At 38.0% G+C, this 22,357-nt stretch overlaps 1 protein-coding gene across 3 annotated transcripts in view; it reads left to right on the plus strand.

The window, feature by feature from the left end:
- Positions 1 to 22,357, plus strand: part of wake (wide awake) — a 51,300-nt gene that overhangs the window by 16,618 nt on the left and 12,325 nt on the right. Inside the window, exons 1-2 of one of the 3 annotated variants that reach the window (XM_064697223.1) lie at positions 10,914 to 11,236; positions 12,311 to 12,388. Coding sequence is in view for 1 of the 3 variants with exons in the window: in XM_064697222.1 (XP_064553292.1) it covers positions 9,371 to 9,735 (365 nt within the window). In the remaining 2 variants the exon portion in view is untranslated. Of the gene's footprint in view, positions 1 to 9,370; positions 9,736 to 10,913; positions 11,237 to 12,310; positions 12,389 to 22,357 lie in introns of those variants that run through there. The other 2 variants (XM_064697225.1, XM_064697222.1) reach the window with 2 other exon arrangements.

Raw genomic sequence — 22,357 nt, forward strand, 5'->3', positions numbered from 1 at the left:
AAACGGAACATAAATGAAAATTGCGCATACGTCATGCGGTACAAACACACACACAACAGAGACAGAGATGCGCACACACTCAGACAAGCTCATTAGCTAGTCAACGTGTGGGCGTGGTAGCGCCTCGCCAACGCCAGCGCGTTATGTACTTTAAAATTTTATAAATTGCAAAAAAAAATATGTATATATAAAAACAGCAACATTTCAAGTCCTTCGTGTCGGTAAAAATTTGTTGTGCCGTCATGGTTGCTGTCATTGCCGCAATTTTGTGATACCCTTTAATTGAAAACGAGTACCGAAAAGGGCGTTTCCAGCAGTGTGCAGCAGGCAAATGTGATATAGAACCCGATGAGAGTCAATAATCGATGCCAACTCAGAGCCTATCAAAACTAGTTTTGAATCGAGCCGATTCGAATTAAGATATTGAAAATATTTGTCAAGCCTAAGCTTGTATCAAAACCTGGGTGCATGGATATGGAAAACTAAGTTCGCGAGCCGAAACTCAAGGCAGGAGGCTCATTTAAACCGTAAACTGAACTAAGCACAAGTTTTGCAGCCCTGCTGGAAATATAATATACTCTACATATGAGCCAATCGCTCAGGGTCAGGCAGATGATCTTCACACCATTTTCCTGTATGAAAAATATAACAATTTAAAGAATAAGCTTCTTATCACAAGGCAATATGTTGGAATGTTGGCTTAATCTAGTTAGATTTCATAATTAGATTTAATTTTATCGGAATCTATTTCCACTTGATACCCATCAGTTATAACCAGCGTAGCCTCATCAGGGTATTCAAACCTAATAAGTGTATATATTCCTATGATATAAATGAATGCTTCCTTCTAGAAACAAATGTTCCACTGGAATATTTTTTCAAGTTCCTAAGAGACAAATTGTTTATAGCAATTGAAAGCTGTTTTTAGCTTTAGTTTTGAACACAGGGTATTTCGTAATCGAGCATGCTCTGCTGCTCTAGTCTCACTTGTTTTTAAATCATTCTCTGTCACTTCATGCTGTTGTCGTTCGATGTTGCCACTGCCACTGCTACTGCCACTGCTGATGAGTTACTGTAGTGCGTTGGCTACATACAAAAAAGGACACAATAGGCTGGTGGCCCTCAGGTCAGGTTCGTTCATACGTTCATATAAGCGACGAGAGCCGCTGCGCCTATGTGGCGCAACAATGATGCCACATGTTGCCAAAATGGATAAAGTCTCTACGGTTATGAGCTGTGGCACAATATGCATGCTGTCAGGCACGGCCAAGATACAGTTGACAGATGAAAAGTAAACAAATCGAAACCAGCCAGATGCCATCTGATCTTAAGAGGAACAAATGGGGCACGCAAATATGATTACAGTTAAGGTTACGGAGTGATACAGAGGCGAGTGCCCATGGAAACTGAAACAATTTCCAGATGTTGTCGAAATTACGCTTAAAGTGCTTGAAGTTAACATTCAAGTGTGTGAATTTTTTTATATATTAAGGACTTACTGGAAAAACTCTATCAACAGACACGCCTATAGGCAAATTCCTCTTGTGTGGACTCTATCTCTCAAAACCTAATTATAAATAAGGACACGTCAATTTCCTCTCTTGAGCGAATGAAAATTACTCAACGGTTCGTCCCATAGGGTTTTCACTGTATTTAAAAAGTTAAATTTGTTAAATCTAGGTATACTTTATGAGTATATTATTACCAGGGATGCAGGTGCAAATAAAAATAGTCAATAGTTTGGCTCATGGTTTGAACCAGCTCCTTGCTTTAAAGCCGGTTCGATTCGAAGCCGATTTGCACCCTTGACACATAAAAAGTTGGTGTCTATAGCTCCTAAAAACTCTAGGATATGCTCAGAGCAATTAAGTAACAGTTTGATAGTTATTGATTTTAAGAAGAGTAGATTAAATAAGTATCTGAGAACGACGCGCTTATATACACGGACAGTCTGACATGATTGCATCATCTCAGCTCTTCTTTATCAAGAATATATATATTTATATATTTTTATGGATTCTGAAATGTCTCCTTATACCTGTTACATGCACTTGCCAAAAATTAGTATGTAGTGATTAACCCATTTTCAATGGTTACGCGGTGTACAAATAAATAAATAATTGTTGTTTCACCTGTCGCTTACATTTGCTTAACCTATTTGATAAGATCTTAAGCTACATAAAAGAACAGTTCCCTCTGAAAATGTTGCACGTCCTATATAAGCTACACGACATGACCTATTCAATTGCCATTTCCGCCAAAGTAGAGCTTACTTATTTCCCGCATTAGTCGGCGAAATTCTAACACTAAGTTGACAGCGCTACCAAAATTGTTTTAAAAGCAGCGCAAGGGGTTGACATGGCGACTATAAGGAGTCTACCAAGGGGTGTGTGGGCGGGGAGGGGGCACACATTTCTTGAAAATTTCACGCTCAAGTGTGCAAGGAAAATGTCAGCAATGAGTGTCTATGTGTGTGTTGTGCCACACATTTAGTTCCCTGGAAATCAGTTGCGAGTTGTCAGCTGAAATGGGAATTTGCTTAAAGTGCAAATGAGGCAACGGTTATCAGACCGAGCAGCTCGACTGGCAGGCATGGAAAGACACTCAACAGACTGGCACGAGAGTGTGTGTGCCACACACAAACACACACACACACACATGCATAGTTAACACACATGTAGAAAAGGTTGCTTCATTGACATGCACCTTACTTAGTGTTAAATGAAGCTAACCTTGTCAAACGGAGGCGCATGTTAATGTCAAAGAAACCAAATGAATTTGCAATACCCTGTACCCATACAAATGTCTTAAGTGGGTATTCTAAGCCTAGTAAGGGAAGGTTAAAGGCATCTCTTTATATATAATACAGTGTGTCCTGACAGACTGTCTGACCGATTGGTGATCAACGCCAAAGGCCCAAGCCGTTAGACCTATGAAGCTAAAAGTTTTACTAGGTTTTAGGAAATTTCACCCTCAAGGGTGGAAAAATCGCGGAAACTTTTAGTTGTGCACCCGATCGCTTTTAAACTCATTTTCATAGATCTTCTTCAAATTCCTTTAAGAGATTTTTCCCTCCGAAAGTCCATTTCTGCTTGTTGGGGGTCAAATATTTGGTGGATGAAGCTGCGGGTTCAAACTCATTTCCAAAGATCTTATGAAAATTTATTAGAGAATGCCAGCTAATATATTACCATACAAAGCCGTACGCAGCATATTAGTCCTGCTCTCCCAGGAATTCGGAAACAAATTGTCTTTTCTTCGACGACATCTTTTTGCCATGGCCATAAGCGTCAGCGATGACATTTTCATGCAAATATCACGCAAGTCATATGGGACACTCTAGATGGACTGTCAAAATTGTTGGCTAGCAGAATAATTTACAACGATCTAAAAAACATTTTAAGCCTTTCAAAAATAGACAATAAGTTTAGTTAAACCCCTGCAAAGTATTCTTCATCTCTATATATAAAACTGTTTGTCCTGACTGACTGACTGACTGACTGACTGACTGACTGATTGGTGATCAACGCACAGCCCAAACCGTAAGAGCTAGGAAGCTGAAATTTTCACTGTAGTTACCTTATGTGATGTAGGTGCATGTTAAGACGGGGTTTCGGGAAATTCCACTCGCAAGTGTGGGAAAATCGCGAAAAACGTTTGTATGTAACTTTTTTGTTTACCATCCGATCGGCCCCAAACTCAATTTCAAAGATCTTTGTTCAAATTCATTAGAGGGGTGTTTCACACTTTTTGAAAAATCCATTCCTCCTTGGTGGAAATGGAGGTCAAAGATTTGGTGGGTGACGTTTCGCACTCAAATTCATTTCCAGAGATCTATTAGAAAAATCATTTGAGACGTGTTTTACACTTTTCGCAGAATTCAAACTTCTTCGTGGGGAATGCGATTTAAAGATTTTTTGTGCGAAGTTTTAAGTTGTGTCCGATTTGCTTCAAACTTATTTTCAAAGCTCTCAATAAGAACTTAATGAATACGTATTTCGACGATTTGGGAAATTCCACCCGCAACAGTGGTAAATTGGCGGAAAACGGTTATATGAAAGTTTTTTGTTTACCATCCGATCGGCCCCAAACTAATTTTCAAAGATCTATATTCAAATTCATTTGAGGGATGCTTCACACTTTTTGAAAAATCCATCCCTCCTTGGTGCAAGAAGATTTGGTGGATGACGTTTTGTGTTCAAATTTATTTCCAAAGATCTATAAGAAAAATCATTAGAGACGTGTTTCACATTTCTCGCAAAATCTAAACTCCTTCGGTGGAAAATGCATTTTTAAGATTTTTTTGGTGAATTTTAAGAGTTTTCCGATTTGCATAAAAGTTGTTTGATTCCCGTCTGATCAGTTTTAAAATCATTTTTAAAGCTTTTTTGATTTTATAACATACGTGCCACGGGCAAGGCCGGGTTATACCCGCTAGTTTAATATAAATAACAAGTAAGTATTTATTTATTTGATCTATAGCTATGTGTTGAAGGAGGAGCGTGGCATTAGCTTTATAATGGAACATATCTGATCGATGTATCCTATTCCAGAAACTACATGTCGAATATGGTTACTCTAACTCTTAAAACCTAAGAGATTTGTTCAAAACACAATATCGATTTTTATCGATTGCTTGGATACGGAGCAAGTTGTCGATTATTGGATTATTATATAAATATTTCTTGATTTGCATCCAATTGATAACAAAAGCATTTTCAAAATTCGGCATATATAAGATAAATATACTTTAAGACTTTAAGTGGAATATCTTAAAAAAAAATACTGCCTTACTACTCTAGATTAAAATTTTGCATTTGCATTATATTGCATTATAAACATCTGAGTTACTTGGCAACTTGTGATCCGTTTTACAGGGTATATTCAGACGAACAGTTGCTAGCTAAAATAGTTTTACTGGCTTTTGTTGACTGTTGCTCGTGTTGACTTATTGCTAGCAGTTGGAAGTTAGTTGCATAGTTAGAGTGCTCCTTAGGGTAGAGCAAACAAACACACCCACACGCACACACACACACCTAAATTAATAACAATGATTATTATTGACTTTTCTGCCGCTCAAGTTTCTACTGTTGCTGCTCCAACTGCTGCTGCTTGCCGCAAACTCATCTGCATTGCAGGCTTTTCGCCTGTCAGCCACACAAACACACACACTCGCGCACTCGCACACTCACGCACAGCATCTAGTTGACAACTATAACTACACTTAACTAGAAGTCACTTTTAGACACTCTGAGCCCTGCCATGAAATGTGGCAAGCAGCAGCAGCCCTTGCCTCAACTACACGACAATCGCAATGATGAGGACAACTTTTGCGCACAACAGTGCAAGAGGGGAGCCTGATGGGTAAGGGGGGATAGTTGGGCGCAAGGGGCACGTTTGTTGCTGGAAAGCGTCGTAATTTGATTGAATTTGCGTTGATTAAGCGTATTTAGCTGTTGGCAAATTATGTTTGCATGTATACATGTACATATGTGTCTAATTGAGAATTGACTTAATTGTTTTTGCAGCGTAACGGCTAATTGCGATGAGCGTATCTCGTGTTTTCTTACACGTGACACGACTGGGACACGAGCGGGAACTTGTGTCTCCTAGACGTAGATAGGTTAGCTTGAATATTGTTCTTGATCAGCTAAAACGGGGGAGGGGGCGACAGAAAAGTACCTGTCAGTACTTTGTAGAATGTTTTTCCAAAAAAATGTGACTGTCTTCTGCATAGTGCAGTCACACAGTAATTTTGACTCTTCCTCGCATTCGTGTTAAAAAGCCGAACCTTCATCGTAATCAATCTTCGTCTTCGTCTTGACTGACCGTCTGATTGGGTTTGAAAAATAAAATGTTTCTGTTTTGATGCTGATGTTGATGATGCGTCGCACTTAGTCGACCAAAAATTTCTTTTCTCACCCGACACCCTAAAAAACTTATTTTTAAAAAACTTCTGTGTTTATTTTCCGATCTTTTTGCAATTTGCAGAGCTTAAGATATCACTCAAATGTATATGTACCCAGACTTTTCCTCTAAATTACTTGATTTCGTGGGCTCTGGAAGATTCTGAAGAATAATTTTGAACAATGTTGAATAAAATTAAGTATGACGTATTTTGAGTTTAGCCCATCTGCGATGAGAAGTCACTTCATTACATCCATCACAAGCGACTGTTTCTTCTTATCCTCATGGCAACCCGCAAGTACTCTTTATACTTATGTTTTGCAGTGACGCACAAGTTGACTGCACACTTGCGGGTTAGCGAATTCTGGGAAGGGGTTTATTTTGGTTTCGAATTAACGCAATTAGCAAGTGCACACACACACACACATGCGCGTAGACACCCTCTAACTTTATTAATGGGGCTTTGGAGGGTTGGGATTGAAAAGGGGGAATTACAGAGTGTTCTGATTGCAAACAGCGTTTTGCTGTTTTAATTGAAAATGTTGCGCATACGCCATGTAGTACATATTTTCGAGGACAATTTGTTGTTGACTGAAGTTTAACGCCCGCAAAATTGACACAAGGTCGCAAGCTCTTTAATCTCAACTGCGGCTGCTTTGCGGATTAGAACTCAGCGCCAGATTATGCAAATGTTAAATAATTATTGAAGCGATTTTCACCTGTTTTCACTTGAAAATTGTTGATTGAATTAAGTGATTAGCATAATGTTGAAACAGTTAATTCGTGTCGCAAACAGCAACAGGAAAGCAACATCAAATTTTTATGTTTTATTAATTTTAAAAAAAGTTTCTTTACTTTGCGATGAATTTAAATATATCTTTAGTTTATAGCAATTGGTCAAAATAAAAGGAATAGTACAGTTGTTGCAGAAGAAGGCGATTCTGATAAAATTTTCTTTCTTCGATAACGCACAACATCTCAAAATCTGCCCTATCTGTTTAATCTTTAACCGTCCCCCACATTTTTAAATGCAGTTTTCTTTATCTATTAATTAAATTTATTTAACAAAAAAAATATATTCAAAATGTTTAACAATATAAAAGTTATAAACAAAAAACAAAACAAAGGCACGTTTTTTGCTTCAATAAAGTCTTCGTACACTTAAACTAAAGTAATTAGAAGTATTCTTATAAGGCAAATAACTTAAAACTAATATTTGGTAGGCTATCCTCTATTCTTAATGACTGCCTTAAGCCGATTTGGCATGGACAAAACAAGTTCTTCGGTGTAGGATTGGTAGTATGTGAATTCCATCATAAATCTTGGTAAATTTAATAAGAATCGCTTTCTACATAAGAATATTATTGAAATCTACAATTATATTAATAATTGTAATATTTTAATAATTATTTTAATAATTTGTAATAAATTACAAATGCATGTTGTGGAGCTGGGCACACGGTATCTTCTAGTCTGACATCCTCGACGCGAGGACTGTTACTTGTTATTCCATTGAACTTAGTTTCAAATTTCATTCCCAACAGGGAGTTTAGGTTTTAAAATTCCGAGAAACAGTTCAATAAAATGCGTCGATTGTTTTGCAAATGACTAGGCGCCCTCAAGGTCTGAAGTATTATTGAGTTTTAAATAAAGAAAAAACAAAGAGAAATATTTTATTGCTCGTAATTGATTATGTCTAGTGGGTCAGGGGCGCTATTAGGCATAACAAAGAAATTCCTAGTAACGCAGCATATGGAGTATTTTAAAAATAAATACCGCACGGAGTTTGATAATTTGCGCACGCTTCTCGGTAAGAGAACACCAGCTTTTTTTCGGCATTATAAACTTGGAAGTAAAACTTTGCGTGGTTTGCGTATTTAGAATTTTGGTTACCCCATCGGTCAATTGGTTAATCAGTCAGATATTCATTCAGTCAATTAGTAAAATAATCTGTCGTTTAGTTAATCAATCAGTCAAGCTGTCACTTAGTCAGTTATCTATCTATTAATAAATACATATTGTACATATGTACATAATTCTCATAATAAGTCAGTCAGTTAGTAAAAAAAAATTAGTCAATCTGTCTAATCAATTCAATAGCTGATTCAGCCAGTAATTGTGGTCCATCAGTAAGGCAGTAATTCAGTTGGCCTGACTGTCCATTCATTCTTGGCAGTCGTTCAGTTGGTCAATCAATCAGTTATCAGTCCATTAACAAGTCGAATTTGTGTGTAAATTAGACAGTTAACCTACTGAACAGTAAGTCATGCAGCTAGTCAATCAATCAGCCATGTTCTCAATCAGTAAATCAGTCATTCAGTCAATCAGTCGGCTTAGGCAGTTAGTTAGTTAGCCAATCAGTCAGTCTTTCAGTCAGTTGTTTACTTAACCAATCAGTAAGCCTGCCAGTCATATGGGCATTTAGTTAGTTTGTCAATCAATCATTTTATCTATCGGAAAATCAGGCATTCCATTAGTCAATCAATCGGTCATTCAGTTTGTCAACCAGTCGGTTTTGTTAGTCAATTAGTCAGTCAACCATTCAGTAAATCATTCAGTAATTCAATCAATCAATCATTTGATCATTCTATAAGTCAGCTATTCAGTTTGTCACTCAAGCAGTCATTCAGTTGACCAGTTGGTTTATTTAGGCAACTAGCCAGTCAACATATCAGACTGACTGTCTATCGTTCAGTTAATCAATCAGTCAGTCATGTGGTCAATCACTACTTTAGTTCTTCACACATTTTGATGATAATTAAAAGGTTTCAAGATTAAAATAACTCTTCAAATTTGAGTTCGGAGTTATAGTTGGAAAGAGACAAATCAAGAAGGAGAGAGATAGAGATAGAGACAGAGAGAGACAGAGAGAGAGATTCTGTGAATATGGGGACAATATTGTCTTCGTATTTTTATTTGCCAATTGGGCCAACAATTGAGGCCATTGGCCACTTTATCTTCATATTGCGCGCACATACACCGCTGTCACATCAATCCATTAAAATCCACAGAATTGCATTTTGCGTCCAACTTTGCCACCACTTTTAGGGGCAATGCGTTGTTGCAAGTCATAAAGTTGTAAGCGTGCCGCACAGAAAAAAAAAAGAGTGTTCGGCAAGAATGGACACGTCAATGGCAGCAGCACATTAGCCATGGCATTAGCGCCAGCTGGCAGCAGCAGCCGGGGCAGACCCCAAGGCTTTCTCTTTGGCCATAAAACAGAGTCTACATTATGTTAATGGTCATGCTAATGGTAACTAGGCCGGGCCAGTGACCGCAACAGAGTGGGTTGGCGACACTTGATGGTCATTAAAATGTCCAGGGTAGCGTGAAGCTGAAGTAATTGCGATAGTTTATAAGTTATCAACAACTTGCAGCAGCTCAAAGCTACTGCCCCAGCTGCAGCTTAGCCCGGTCTTTGACACTTGCTGCCACTTATATTAAATTCCTATCCCTTTTGCAGGCGCAAGGACAGCAGCTCGTTGCAGCGCTCGGCCAGCATTGATTCCTTTGCGGAGATTGTGTTTAGCGACCTGCCACGCCCCACTCTGAGCATCCCATGCAATGTGGCAGCAGCAGCGGCAGCGCCCACACCCTTCAGCAAACGCCCCTCGGCCAGCAGCTTGTATTCGACGTGCAGCAGCATTGCCGCCGCAACGGCCGCCTCCGGGCAAGTGCACGCCCAGCTGAATGTCAATTATGGCGACCTGGCGACACATCCTCAGCCCGGCAATTGCAGCAGCAGCAGCAGCGCCGCCAACAGCCGTCGCGAGAGCATGCTGAGTCCGTCCTCAACGCGACGCAACAAGCTGACCAGAATCATTAATGGTAAGTGATGTGTGCGGGGCGAAGCGGGGATTTGCTATTTAGTGACAGCTTGAGAGGAGCGCGTGTTCAACCCGAGCACGCCAACAACACGCGCTCTACTCTAAATATAGTGCAGCAGCAACGTGACACGTGTGCCACATCGATAAAGCAGCCTTTGCAAAGTTGCCGCAGATCTTATTGGCAACGGGCGGAGAATCTCAGGAAGAGCAGCAGCAGCGGGCTCAACGGTTTATTTATTTTGCAGCAGCAGCAGCGGAGTCGGCTGCGGCGGCGGCCTGATTGAAATTCAAATGCGCACTTAAGCTCTCGCTCGGGCTCCTGACGCCGCATAAAAACGATGCCCCAGAGCTCTCAGCAGCTCACAGGGGCACAAGTGGGTGGCGGGGGGGTTCTTAAATGAATCAAAAGAAAATAAGAAATCAAAACGGGCAGCAGAATTCTGCACTCGACGAATGAAAAATACAAATCCCAAGAATTGTGTACTCATCAATTTCTTAGCTTACTTTAATTAAATGTAAGTCCCGAAATTTCAGAATATCCAACCAAGAAAAAACAGTTAAGAACATTTTATTTTATGCCTGCTTATTTTTTTATTCAGTTTTATTTTCACTTAATTTAAGGCTTATTTCTAAATCGTATAAAATTAACGGTCAATTTTGAAATCCAGTATTTTTTAGTGCTTTATTGAAAAATATTCAAGACGAAAAATTGTGAATTCAGAACCGTTTCCAGTAAAATTTAGAACTTGGGTTTTCTCTGAGTGTGCATATTTATGTTCATAAAACTTATCGTTATTTTATAAACCCCTCCCCCCCTGTGCCATATTCCATCCCCCTTACACACACTCTGCGATGATAACTAGTTTTCTTAGCTTATCAGCCACTTCCGTTGAAAAACTGTTTTGATTTCAATATATTATTTACATACATGTATGTTTTGAAGGCCAACACGGCCCCCATTGGAGCATAGCTTCGCTGCGATAACAAAATAATATAAATAATAGTAAAAGCTTAAGAGAAACGATCGTCGGCATTTTTTTAATCGCTGCACAGTTCCACGAAATGGCGACGCCGACGACAACACCAGCTGAGAGCGGCAACAGAGAAACGTCTAACTGTGAAGCGCTGACCATTAACGACGCTCAGTCGTCCAAGACGTTGACGCTCTGGCTCAGCTATTGACGTCGCCGTCGCTGTCGCTGCAACTTCAATTTCAGTTGACTAACGACTTTTGAAGTGAGCGCAGCGCGCGGCGCGTCGTCTGCGGGCAGAGTTACAATAACAACAAATAAGAAACGAAAATTTTAGCCAATTCAAGTTGTGCACAGTGAGAATATGACATAAATATAAAAACAATCTTTATAAAAGTTATACTTAAAATTAATTGAGCCACAGCTTAAAACTTTGTGACGTCGTTTGGCAAAAATAAAGGAAAGAAAAAGCAACGGCAAGCAATAAAAACGCGACGCCTTGCGTATTCGTTTCTGCTTCGTTGCGTTTGTGTGAGTGTTTCCAACTACCTGTTTGCGGCTGCGCATGTGTGTGTGAGAGGGAAAGAGAACAAGCAACAACTGAGTTACCTGCGTCGACGCCGACGCGTCAGAGAGTTTGCGCACAGTGTCATATAGAGAGTGTAAGCAACAAACTGAGAGAGTGAGCGAAATTTAACGAATGATCGTCGTGTTTTAGTTGTTGTGTCAAAAACTAAACGCGTCGCTTTCGTTTAAAAAAGAAACGCTGAGGCAACAACCTACAATGAAAACAAGAACAACAACAAACAGCAGCCGCAGGGAGGGTAACAGAAGTTGACTACTGACTGGGGCTGCCGCAGCTCTTCCCCACTGCGCTGTTGCTGATGTTGTTGCTACTGGCATTTGCTGCCGTTGCAATGTTAATTAAATATTACGTGCCAGAAAAAAACAGCAATTTACAGCAGCGAGACAGCACAAGCGGCAGCGTAGATCTAACTGTAATTGCATTGCGTGTCCAACTGTTGTTATTATTTGCACGCGCAGCTTGAATAAAATTTACAACAATTACAACTACAGCTGCAGCGAAAGTGAACTTTTGCTTTTTATTGTTTCTTTTCCATTGTGCGAGACATCAACTTGACTACAACAAATTTACTCACGTGTCTACCATGGCGACTCGCAGCAGCAGAAGCAGATCGAGTTGTGCCGAGTCGTTCAGACTTAGTTCGTTTGAACTCCGAGCTGGACGAGTTTAATTAACTTCAAAACAAAGAGAAATTAAAAATGCAAATAAACACAAAAATAGTTACAGGGCGGTATTAATAAATAACTGAACAAAAATTGAGTATAAATGAACGAAAGAAAGACAGTGAACGATATTTTCGCTCAATAAAATAAGAACTAGTGAACTGCTTCAATGAATTGAACCGGAAATTACAACTCTAGCGGCAGCACCAATGGAAGCATAATTACAGCAAGTCGCAGGGCAACTTATCCAGTTGCATCTCTTTCTCACACACAATACGCCGCCCGCAAGCTGCAAAAAGCTTTGCGCGTTGCTCACTTTGTTTTGTTGTTTTTTTGTTTGTGTTGTTGTTTTCGCAGCAGTTTTGTAGCCGTCGCGTCGTCGTTTTCATTAAAGTTGTTTGTGTTGCAATTTGCAGTGCGCCGCACAATGAACAGGTAAGCAAAAGCATAGCACACATTTACACACACATACCCACATTGATACTAAGTACTTTGTCTGCAACTTTGTGGTTAAAATATGCAACGCCATGAAAAACTTGAACTATTGCAGCATTTTTACGGTTTTACTGCAAGACACTTTTCCAGATGCGTTTTTCCAAAAGTTTATTCACATTTCCACAAAATCGCATCTGAATTGTGTTTGGTTGTTTGTACTTACCTTTACAGGTTTTCGTGTTTGTTTTTTTTTTTTATTTTTCTTTGTATTTTGCGGCTGCGACTGACAGCTAAAAATTGGCGGCCCCCGGCCACGCCCTCGGGTTCTCTGCTTGACGTTTGACCATTAATATAACCAAACTACGACTTGGCTCGTTTGCCAAAATGTGTCCAGAAACTTTCTAAACGAATACACAATATTTTATTTATACTCTGTAAGTACGCGAAAAAGGGTATATTACAATACCTCATGAATTCGTGCATTTAAAACTATGCTAGCAAGCATTATCCGTGCTTTGTTCGGGCATATCCCTTTATATACCACCACGTGTGTAAATGCGATTTGAAGCCAACTGAAACTAACCTAAACTAGGTATCCACAAGTCGTATACTCTCTCGGGTCAATCGCATTCTGATATTCTATTTATTTTCATTTTATTCATTTTGTTTCGTTTTTGAGAAATAGAAAATTGAGGCAAAAGTTTGATGCAGCTTAAAGCTTTGCCTGCCGTCGTCTCAAACGTTACCCAACCACCCCACCCCCTTCACGTATTACCAAGTGACCTGCATTTAAGTGCACTTAGACCCTTCGACCCGAATACACGCACAGTCTAAAGCTTCGTTCGCTTCTTTGTTTTTCTCAGTTTAATTTTATTTTGTTTATTAAAAAGTTTTAAATGTTTGATTAAAAAGAAATTCATTACAAATTTTCTTTGCTGCTTATTACCTCAAAAGTAGCTTTAGGTTATTTTTCGTTGTTGTTGTTGTTGTCGTTATTTTTTGTTTTCGTGGTAAAGCAACTTTTGTTGAATCTGAAAAACTTGTTAGTTTCTTGCTGATAAGGAAAACTTTTGGCTCAAATTCGATACGATAACGTAACGTAACATGCTTGTCATTCGGATTGAAAATTGTCTATGTATTTGTTCTTTTTTTTCTTTTGCTTTAGATACTATGCAATGCCTGCCGATAAGGAACGGTACACATAGAGAAAAAGAAATCAAGAATTCTGTGCTAAAATCAAGTAGAAACTTTGTCAAAGGGTCAACTCAAGAGTTAAAAGAAAAACTTACTCTTTAAAGAAGGATATTTCTGCTTCCACTTCTTCAACATTATTGAGATTTCATTTCTTATGTCATGTTTTATATGTCTTTGACGAAGTTTAATAATAAAAGTAAGAAGAGTTGCTTTATTTAAAGTATTCTCAGTCTTTAACCAACTATAGAAATAGTTTCAACTATTTAGTTGTAAGTTAACTTTCTACGTTTAGACAGCTTGGTTTCTTGAATCAAGCAAAGATACATATTTAACCAAGGTGTTTAATACTTAGAGTTAGAACTAAAAATTTTATTTCAAATTTTTCCGTTCCAGATGCAAGTGCAAAAGGTGAATCGTCCCCAACTTAAGAAGTTTCTTTAAAGATTTTTCTTTTTCTCTATTTATGTATTCTACGGCTAATTGTGTATTAACCAGAATTCGGATATATTTTAACTCAAGATTTTAAGCATCTAAAGTAACAACTATATTTAATATTCAATGTATTTTCGTACCAGATTAAAGTTAAAATAACACAAACAAAGTTAACTTTAAATGTGCAAAACATACCTATAAAAGGTAAATGAAAAGAATTTCTGAAAATGTATGAATTCTGGGGCATATGCAAGACTGAATTGCACCGGAAAAGGTCTTTGAGCCTTGAGATTTTCAGGGAAATGCTTGCCGTGTAGATTGTTTGGTTCAATAGAGGAGAAATTACTGCGTAACTAAGAATTATTTCACACTAAACGTAGTTGTATCTAACGGCTTCTGCTTTTAGCAACTTTTTGCATAATAAAGTTTTCAACTGACGGATATGCAATTAGCTTCATTTTGTACGGATCTGTTTGAGCCAGGGACAGTAGCCAAGGTGTTCAAGATGTTCATTATGGCCACAATTTGATTCCAGGAAATTCTCCTCTCTTCTATTTAAAGCTATTTAAAGCCGAATGCATCGAAACATCGATTATTTGCTGTTCTGGTATTTTTTAATCAAGCATCGAGTCATGCAAATTGTGTAAGGGAAAACCCAGGCGTTGCTCTTTGAATGACCTTTGGCTTCGACTAGGGTTACCTCATTTTATAGCTGTGCTTGTTGTGCCCGTGTGCGTATGTGTGTGTTCAAAAGGTTGTTGTCAAAGAAATCGTTTTACAAAGCCAACGCAAAGATAAGCGCCTCGAATCAATCAAATTTCTTTTTAAATTGAACAATGCAAATGAAATGCTTTGTTATACCCTGCAAACATAAAGAAATTGTTTAAAAAAGGGCTATATTTAAAGGGAAACTTATACTAGAAGCGGAAGTATATTCTTAATCAGAATCAAATGCCGAATCTCTCTGATTTTGCAAAGTCTAGGTTATTATTTTAAAAGCAATCTTGATGGATCCATCCATTTTTTTCTGCATCTTTTTTAGACAATATCGTTTTTTCTCACCTAAAAACTACTGACTAAAAGCAAAGTTTTGCATGAACATATTTTATGTTCTTCGAGATATCTTTAAAAACCCCTCTTAATTGTGAGCTTCAGCGAAATCTTATCTAGAGCGGAGTGCTATATCATAAAGATTCTATTGAAGCGATTGTTGATAAACGTAGGTTCTGAAAAATACGATTTTTATATCTGCCTTAAGATATCCTCCTGATCTTGGCAGATAGGATGATGGGTAGACTCTTATGGAATCTTAAAGCCTTCATTGGTTATAAATTGCAAATTGTAGAAACTCAACTGCTTCCATTCTTGTAGCTTCAGGGCATCTACGAACTAAACTAATCTTGTTTGTCTTTTTGGCCCCTTGCAGAGGGTAACATAGTCTTGTCATTAAATGTGTAACACATTGGAGACATCTCTGACCCCATGTGCGTATATATTTACAAACAGCCAAATTATTGTAGATTTTTCCGTCTGCCGGCTTCTATGCCAACTAGTTAATCAGTTTTAAGTTTTAAAGCGTCATAAAAGTCCACCTGTTGCAGGCAGTACATAAGACGGGACCGGCTCGGATTGATTGAAGGTCCTGTAATAACAGTTCTTTTCATTTTCAATGTATCTTGACCTAACCCGGCGTATATACGTTAAACACGCCTAACATATGAGCAAAATCTTATTAATGGTCAAAAGTAAAATTATTGTAGTTATATATCAAGTTTTGTTTTCACGATGTCTAGACATTTGCGACTTTTACCGTAAATAAAAGTATATGAACATCGGACTTCTCTATCATATAGCTTTTTGTGAAAGATTTCTGTATTTTTTATAAGTATATATTAAAATGACTGCAAAAGCGTAAGTCAAGGTAATATTCGTCGTGCCGTTGATACAGGGTATAAAATGGTCTAGCACTCTCTTACTAGTTGTGGCTTCTATTTCTGCTTTGATTTCAGTTTTCTCTTTAATCGTTTTTGAGAATTGAAGTTTGGGCTTGTCACGTTGCCGGGCGGCCTAAAAGTGCGCCATTAGCACGTAGCGCTCACATGGCGAGTCTGGTTTTCAGATGCACACACACACACACGCACACACATACACACACACACACACACACACGACACGCACACATACACACGACACACAAACACATGCAAATAGACAGCAATAGTCGTATATACATATGTCAAATGGTATCGCAGCAAAAGTAACTTGTGCGACTTTTTAACTTAATGGCCCCCAAAGGTCAAAGGGTGACCAAACCACACTCCCCTCTCCACCTGCACATATGCTAACCAGCTGCTGACCCAAATTGGGTTGCTTTTGAATTTATTTAAAGATTTGGTCAGCTTCAGCTGCAAATTCGCACAGTTTCTTAGGCCGTACTATCTATTCTATTATTCCATTTGCTTTATTTTCTACATTACTAGCTTCCTATAGCACGGCTTTTTAGCTAACTACATAAATTTAGGTCAATTCGCATTCTTTTCTCGCAATAGACACTTTAATAGTTTTCTCTTCACGCACACAAACTCGGGCCCCAACTTTTCAATTAGAGTCCACATCAAAACCAAAAATCCTTTTTTTATAGAAGTCAGATTTGCGCCTTTGACCCGGCACAAGCAAAAAAAGCTGTAACTTTTTGCAAATCGGGCGCAATTTACATAATTTTTAACGTCGGCTTATTGGTTTTGGGTTTGTTTTTCCACAGTGGCGAGGCGGGGATAAGGGGGAAAGGATAAGGGTGTTGGAAAAGCAAAGAAAATGCCAGAGACGGACGCATAGGAAGCAAACGCTGTCAGCGGCCAACTGACCCGGCCAAAACGTTTATTACTATTTCGGCACTGAATTTGCATGTCCTTACAGAGGGTATTATGCATATGTTGGAGAGCGTGTGACATGGCAAAGTAAGAGCTGACTTAATTTGATCTATATTTACATAAAACGCAGAAGAGCTCGAAAGATAGGCTCTAAGATATTGACGTATAGATTGTGACACGGAAAATAACAGGGATTTTGCGAAAATCTCCGAAAACCTTTCCAGTTCCTTATTAGATAAATAAGATACATAGCATGTTAACAGGGATTATACATACATTATTATCTCCGAAAACCATCCAATGTTTCTCTTTGTTAAACCGAATCAAATCGAACTACATTATACGGCTCCTGTAGGAACAATCAGTTGGAATTAAAGATCTACTAAACACTTTTTTCTAAATTCTTTGAAGTGTAATTTCGCCGAGGCTGGGATCTTATATTATTTTTTCAAATTGGACAATTCATAAGCTTATTCTCTGATTATTTTCAAATTCAGATAATTTAATGTGACAGAGTATTTAGTATTTAGCTTGGCATTTCCTTGTCTGGTTTCTCAATGTTTTCATTTTGGTTGGCCCATTCCCATTTTGGAGCCGAAGCCGTGGACGTTACAATAATTTGCATATCTGATTAATATGAATACATTAGTTTTTTGATTTGGCAGAATAAAACCAATAGAATGACATAAACCAACAGAAGAGAATGGAACTGAATGGAATTAAATGCCCGACGACTGATTGTGAGGCAAAGGTCAAGCTTAAGAAAGATTTGTCAGTATGCATGCTCTAACGTCTTTCCCCCCACGCCTCTCTCTCTCTCTCTCCCTCGCTTTCATTTCTCTTGCCTTCTCTCTCTGTCTATCTCACACATCTTTATCTAGCTATCCATAATGTCTGGTTACTTAGATTCAATTGGCGTTTCCTCTAAAGTTCGCTCTGCGAGGGGGGAAAATCGAGTGGATGGGCGAGACTCCCCGTACTCATAATGCGATTTCATATTTTACCAAGACATAAAATATGCTTTTTACTCGCATTTTGCTCAGCTTTAAACTGACAGACCACAGCCAGACAGACAGACATGATTCCACAGTGCCCCCAACCGAGAGTCGAACGCAGTGAACCGAGCGAGTACTTTAGAGTTCTGGTCTTTTCGGTGCCTTTTATATTGAGGAAGCGACAAATTTATTTAAATGAAGTCGTCGCCTGTCGTGGGTTTAATGTGTGGTAGATTTGACAATTATGACAGCACGAAATGCCAGATAAAATCCGCATAATTTGATGCGAACTGACAGCGGGAAACTACCGGAGAGTGGTTAGTGGGCGGTAGTGCCAGGCAAAGGATCCACCCAGGCAGTTGTTCTCCTCACGCCTGAGTGGGCCAGCCAGGAGCTGCGACAATGCCACATTGTGGCAGTGTCTGCTGTCGCCTCTATTAAGTAGATTAACTTGTTTGTGTACTCCACTTTAAGCACAACGCACCGCACATCGCCCCACAGCCTCACAGCTGACCTTTGCGTGAACCCCTACTTATGTGATTTATGTGGAGCAGTGGCAATTTAACGCCGCGTAGCTTCATAAATTTTATTATCATGCAATTGCAACCAGAGTCAAGATACACGCACTACCTTGTCTCACATACCCTGTAAACATCTACATTTATTAAGAAAGCATGCAGTAGAGCGAGGCCAGCGGACGTAGTTGTTATTCGCAAAAAAAATAATACAGAAGTTAGAAAATAAAATGGGTATCTAATATGAGAATCTAATGTTTATATTTATGGACTTTTTCCCTATTTATTTTTAACGCTTTAATATTAGATAATATTAAAAATGATAAATAATTTAAAATATCACATTTAAGCTTATGTAATTAAAGAAATTACTCGGCGTTATCCGGCTGTTGCTTTGTGTAATTCCCACTTTAAAAACAAAACATACTTTTGATTCAATACAAAACGCACATTTTCCTTTGGATTTTCTCCAAATTTTCGGTATTCGATTCACAAAACACCTTAACGAGTAATCCCAATCGGTTTATCCTCCCTGAATTTATATATATATATATATATATTTATATGTGAACTTATATATATTTATATGTATAGATACATAGATACTTTTTATTAAACTGAATTTTGATCCGTTTTTGGTAAATTATTTTTTTGCTTTTCTGTAACACTACAAATCTCTAATATCATACTCAGCTCCAGTTAATTGACTTTATTTGTTATATATTTTCACCGTCTGGCTACTCTAACTACAGGGTATTTGCTAGTCAATCACTTAAGCCTAGACCTATGCAAACTTGATGCTCTTTAATGTTATGGACCAGTAATTTTTATTTATGGCACGCTCACAATTGACAGCTTTGTAGGGCTCGTGGTCCGGTGTTCGGGTTTGGGTTTAGGTCAAGTTAGCTGTGATAATATCTGTTGAAAAGCTAGGGCTTTATTAGGTACGTGCCAAGATGTAGACACTGTGCTTAGAATTATGGCTCTGCGGAGCAGTTAAGCTCTAAACGAGCTAAACTTATTAACTGAAATTTGTACTAGATAATATTGATATAAATGTGCATGGGATTGGGAAAATAAGGAAATACACATTTTTATTTACTTGGAAGATATCTATATCTACTACCTATATCTAATATAGACAGAATATCAGGTTAAGCTTTTATAAAAGCATATATTATTTATGTTTTTATTACTTAGCTTTAAGCTATAGGCATAAACGAATTTCTAATGAAAAAGTATTGAGTATCAATATGTTTCTTATGGATTATGTTGAAATTGATTTCAATATTGTCAGCGCATGTTTTTCTCAGCTAATTCTCAAGGTCACGTTTGTTACTTTTCAGACCCTAATTATAATATTATTCATCTAATCAGTCTGTGAACATCTCATCGCCATTTTCTAAGCGAATCGACGTGATTCAGCTTTCAAGATGTAAAACGATCCCAAACATATGCGTCACAGTCTAGATTCCAGTTCGAGCTCGAATTTGAGCACTGACCTCGCACAATTTCGCGTGAAGTCAACAGAAATTTTTGCCGCTTCAAATCATTTTGGACTCTGCATGGAATTGCCTAAACATACGTTTATTAGCCATTTATTTACTTAGCTAGTTAGTTATGCATGCGAGCGAGATGAGACAATGTCTAAAATTAACAAGACAACGGGAAACCATAGACCACCTTAGGGAAAACGGGTTTGGGAACGGCCACAAAAAATAAATAAAAATAAAACAACAAACGTGCAACATTTTTGGGAATTAACAACTGTGTGTGGATATATACATTCGAAATCCCGAGTGTGAAAGATGGATATAAAGTAAAACCTCTGTTGACTGAACACTCAGGTAACATTTTTGTGTAGCTGAGTACGCTTAAAAGTTATATCGAACATGTGACAAAATTTAAGGCAAAAATTTAGTAAATTTTGTTTTGAATAAATTTATAATTTTTTTAAATTTATAGATACTTCTCAGTATATGTTATCATAAATAAAAAGGAATGTTGAATTATCCTTTAAATTAAAAAAATAAGAAAGTAAGGATATCTTAGGCACGACGGAGATTTTATCCCTTTTTGTCATGTGCCGTTTGCAGATATTTCAGTCGTTCCCATGGCAGCTATATGATATAGTGGGCCGATCCTGCATGCCACAGAAAGACAGACTATAGCTTTAAAACTAAGAGACTAATTCGCATAGAAACAGACAGGATGACAGACGGAAATGGCTTTTGGTGCTAATCTAGAATATATATACTTTATGGGGTCGGAGATGTGTCTTTCTAAGCGTTACACACTCCGTGACAAAAATATATTGTTTAAAAAAGTCGCGAAGACTTCATGCGAATATTGTATTTTATATTATATATTACAGTCAAATATTATTTAAAATTAAAGAAACCTTATTTAAGATAATCTTCATAAAAAATTGCATAAGGAAAACGGATGTTTTTTGTAAACTTTTGTAAACTGAAAGTTAACTCAACGTTTCTCTATCGACAGCTTTTATTTTTCACACTAAATTACTTTGAAAAATCAAGTAATGGAAAAAAAAATTGGAAATCCTTTGTGTTTTTCCTTATGTTGAAGAGTACAAATCTGACCATGGGCACTGCTCACATCTACTGGGGTCTACTATGGGATCAATATTTACCAGCATGTTGGCGTAACATAAATTTAAATGTTTCCAATTAGCTCTCAGTTTTATGCATGGGTCTAATTAGGCATCGCAACGCCTCACAAAAAGCCACTTGAAATATCCATTTCAAATTTCAATTCCAATTACCGATTGCCTCCACACGAAGGCCAGGGGCCCAGCTATTTCCCAAATCCTGGTGCACAGCTGTTGACAGAGACCCGCGACACGCTCGATAAATCAACGCACAACTTGAGGACAGCAACAACACCTACAACAACACCAACAATAACAAGGATCTGACAGGCAGGCAGGCGGGTGGGGGGATTTGTTTGGTTTACGATTTCAGAAATGCCGCCTTGAATTGTTGAACACATTTGCGGCACGGATAAAGATAGAGAAACATACACGCACAGGCAGGGACTCTGCCAAACAGGAATTGCTTCTCAAAAGAAGCAGAGTGAACGCAGGTATAATTACCTGGCCTGGTCTAAATTGTGTATACCCTAGCCAGAAGTATTATAATTATGTTATGAAATGCGTAACGCATAGAATCAGACATATCCATAAAGTATTTATATAAACGCCTGATCTCTCAAGTCTATATAGCCAAGTTATAATGTATATGCCTATATGTTGACTTGATTTTCAGTAAAATTCTAAACTTTAATGTACATTTTTCCCCAGCTTTAAAGTATGACACCTATCATAGATATTTTTTCTGACTGAAAGAAACGGTAAAAAATCCATATGAACAACTTTTTTTTTGTCAATTTAACTTAACTCAGCAATTAAGAGCTTTAATATTCTGTATATATGTGTAAAATCTGATCAAAATCGGTTAGCTTTTCCATATAGAACCTATACGAAGTTATATTCAATTTATGTTTTTGCAAGGGTATTAAATATTCGGCACTTCAAAATAAACGGTTCTGTATAGCTTAAATTTAAATATAGAAGCTAAAACTCGTGAGTATACAAAACGGCGATCAATTGCCTGAATGATATTTCCTGAGCAAGTCATGTGAGGGTTTAAGAGGAAAAGAGAGAGAGAGAGAGAGAAAGAGAGAGAGAGAGAGAGTGGGAGAAGGATAGAGAGAGCGAGAGAGTATGCCGAGCTACCTAACCTTATATGTAACCCTCATGCATCAAGCCGAATATCGTGTACAGCACGCTACCTAAGTGATATGCCTGAAGAGAAAGGGAGCGATAGAAAGAGAGAGAGAGAGAGGGCTAAGAAGGAAGGAGAGCAAATTGTAGAGAGAACGAGTCATATGCGTGGTTGGGATTGAAATCACTTCGGAATGCTGCCTCAGTTCTCATTTTGT

Source organism: Drosophila montana, unplaced genomic scaffold, assembly GCF_035044405.1.
Source record: "Drosophila montana isolate Dmon_TW-CO22-7 unplaced genomic scaffold, ASM3504440v1 contig_3848_1, whole genome shotgun sequence".
Classification (NCBI taxonomy): Eukaryota; Metazoa; Arthropoda; class Insecta; order Diptera; family Drosophilidae; genus Drosophila; species Drosophila montana.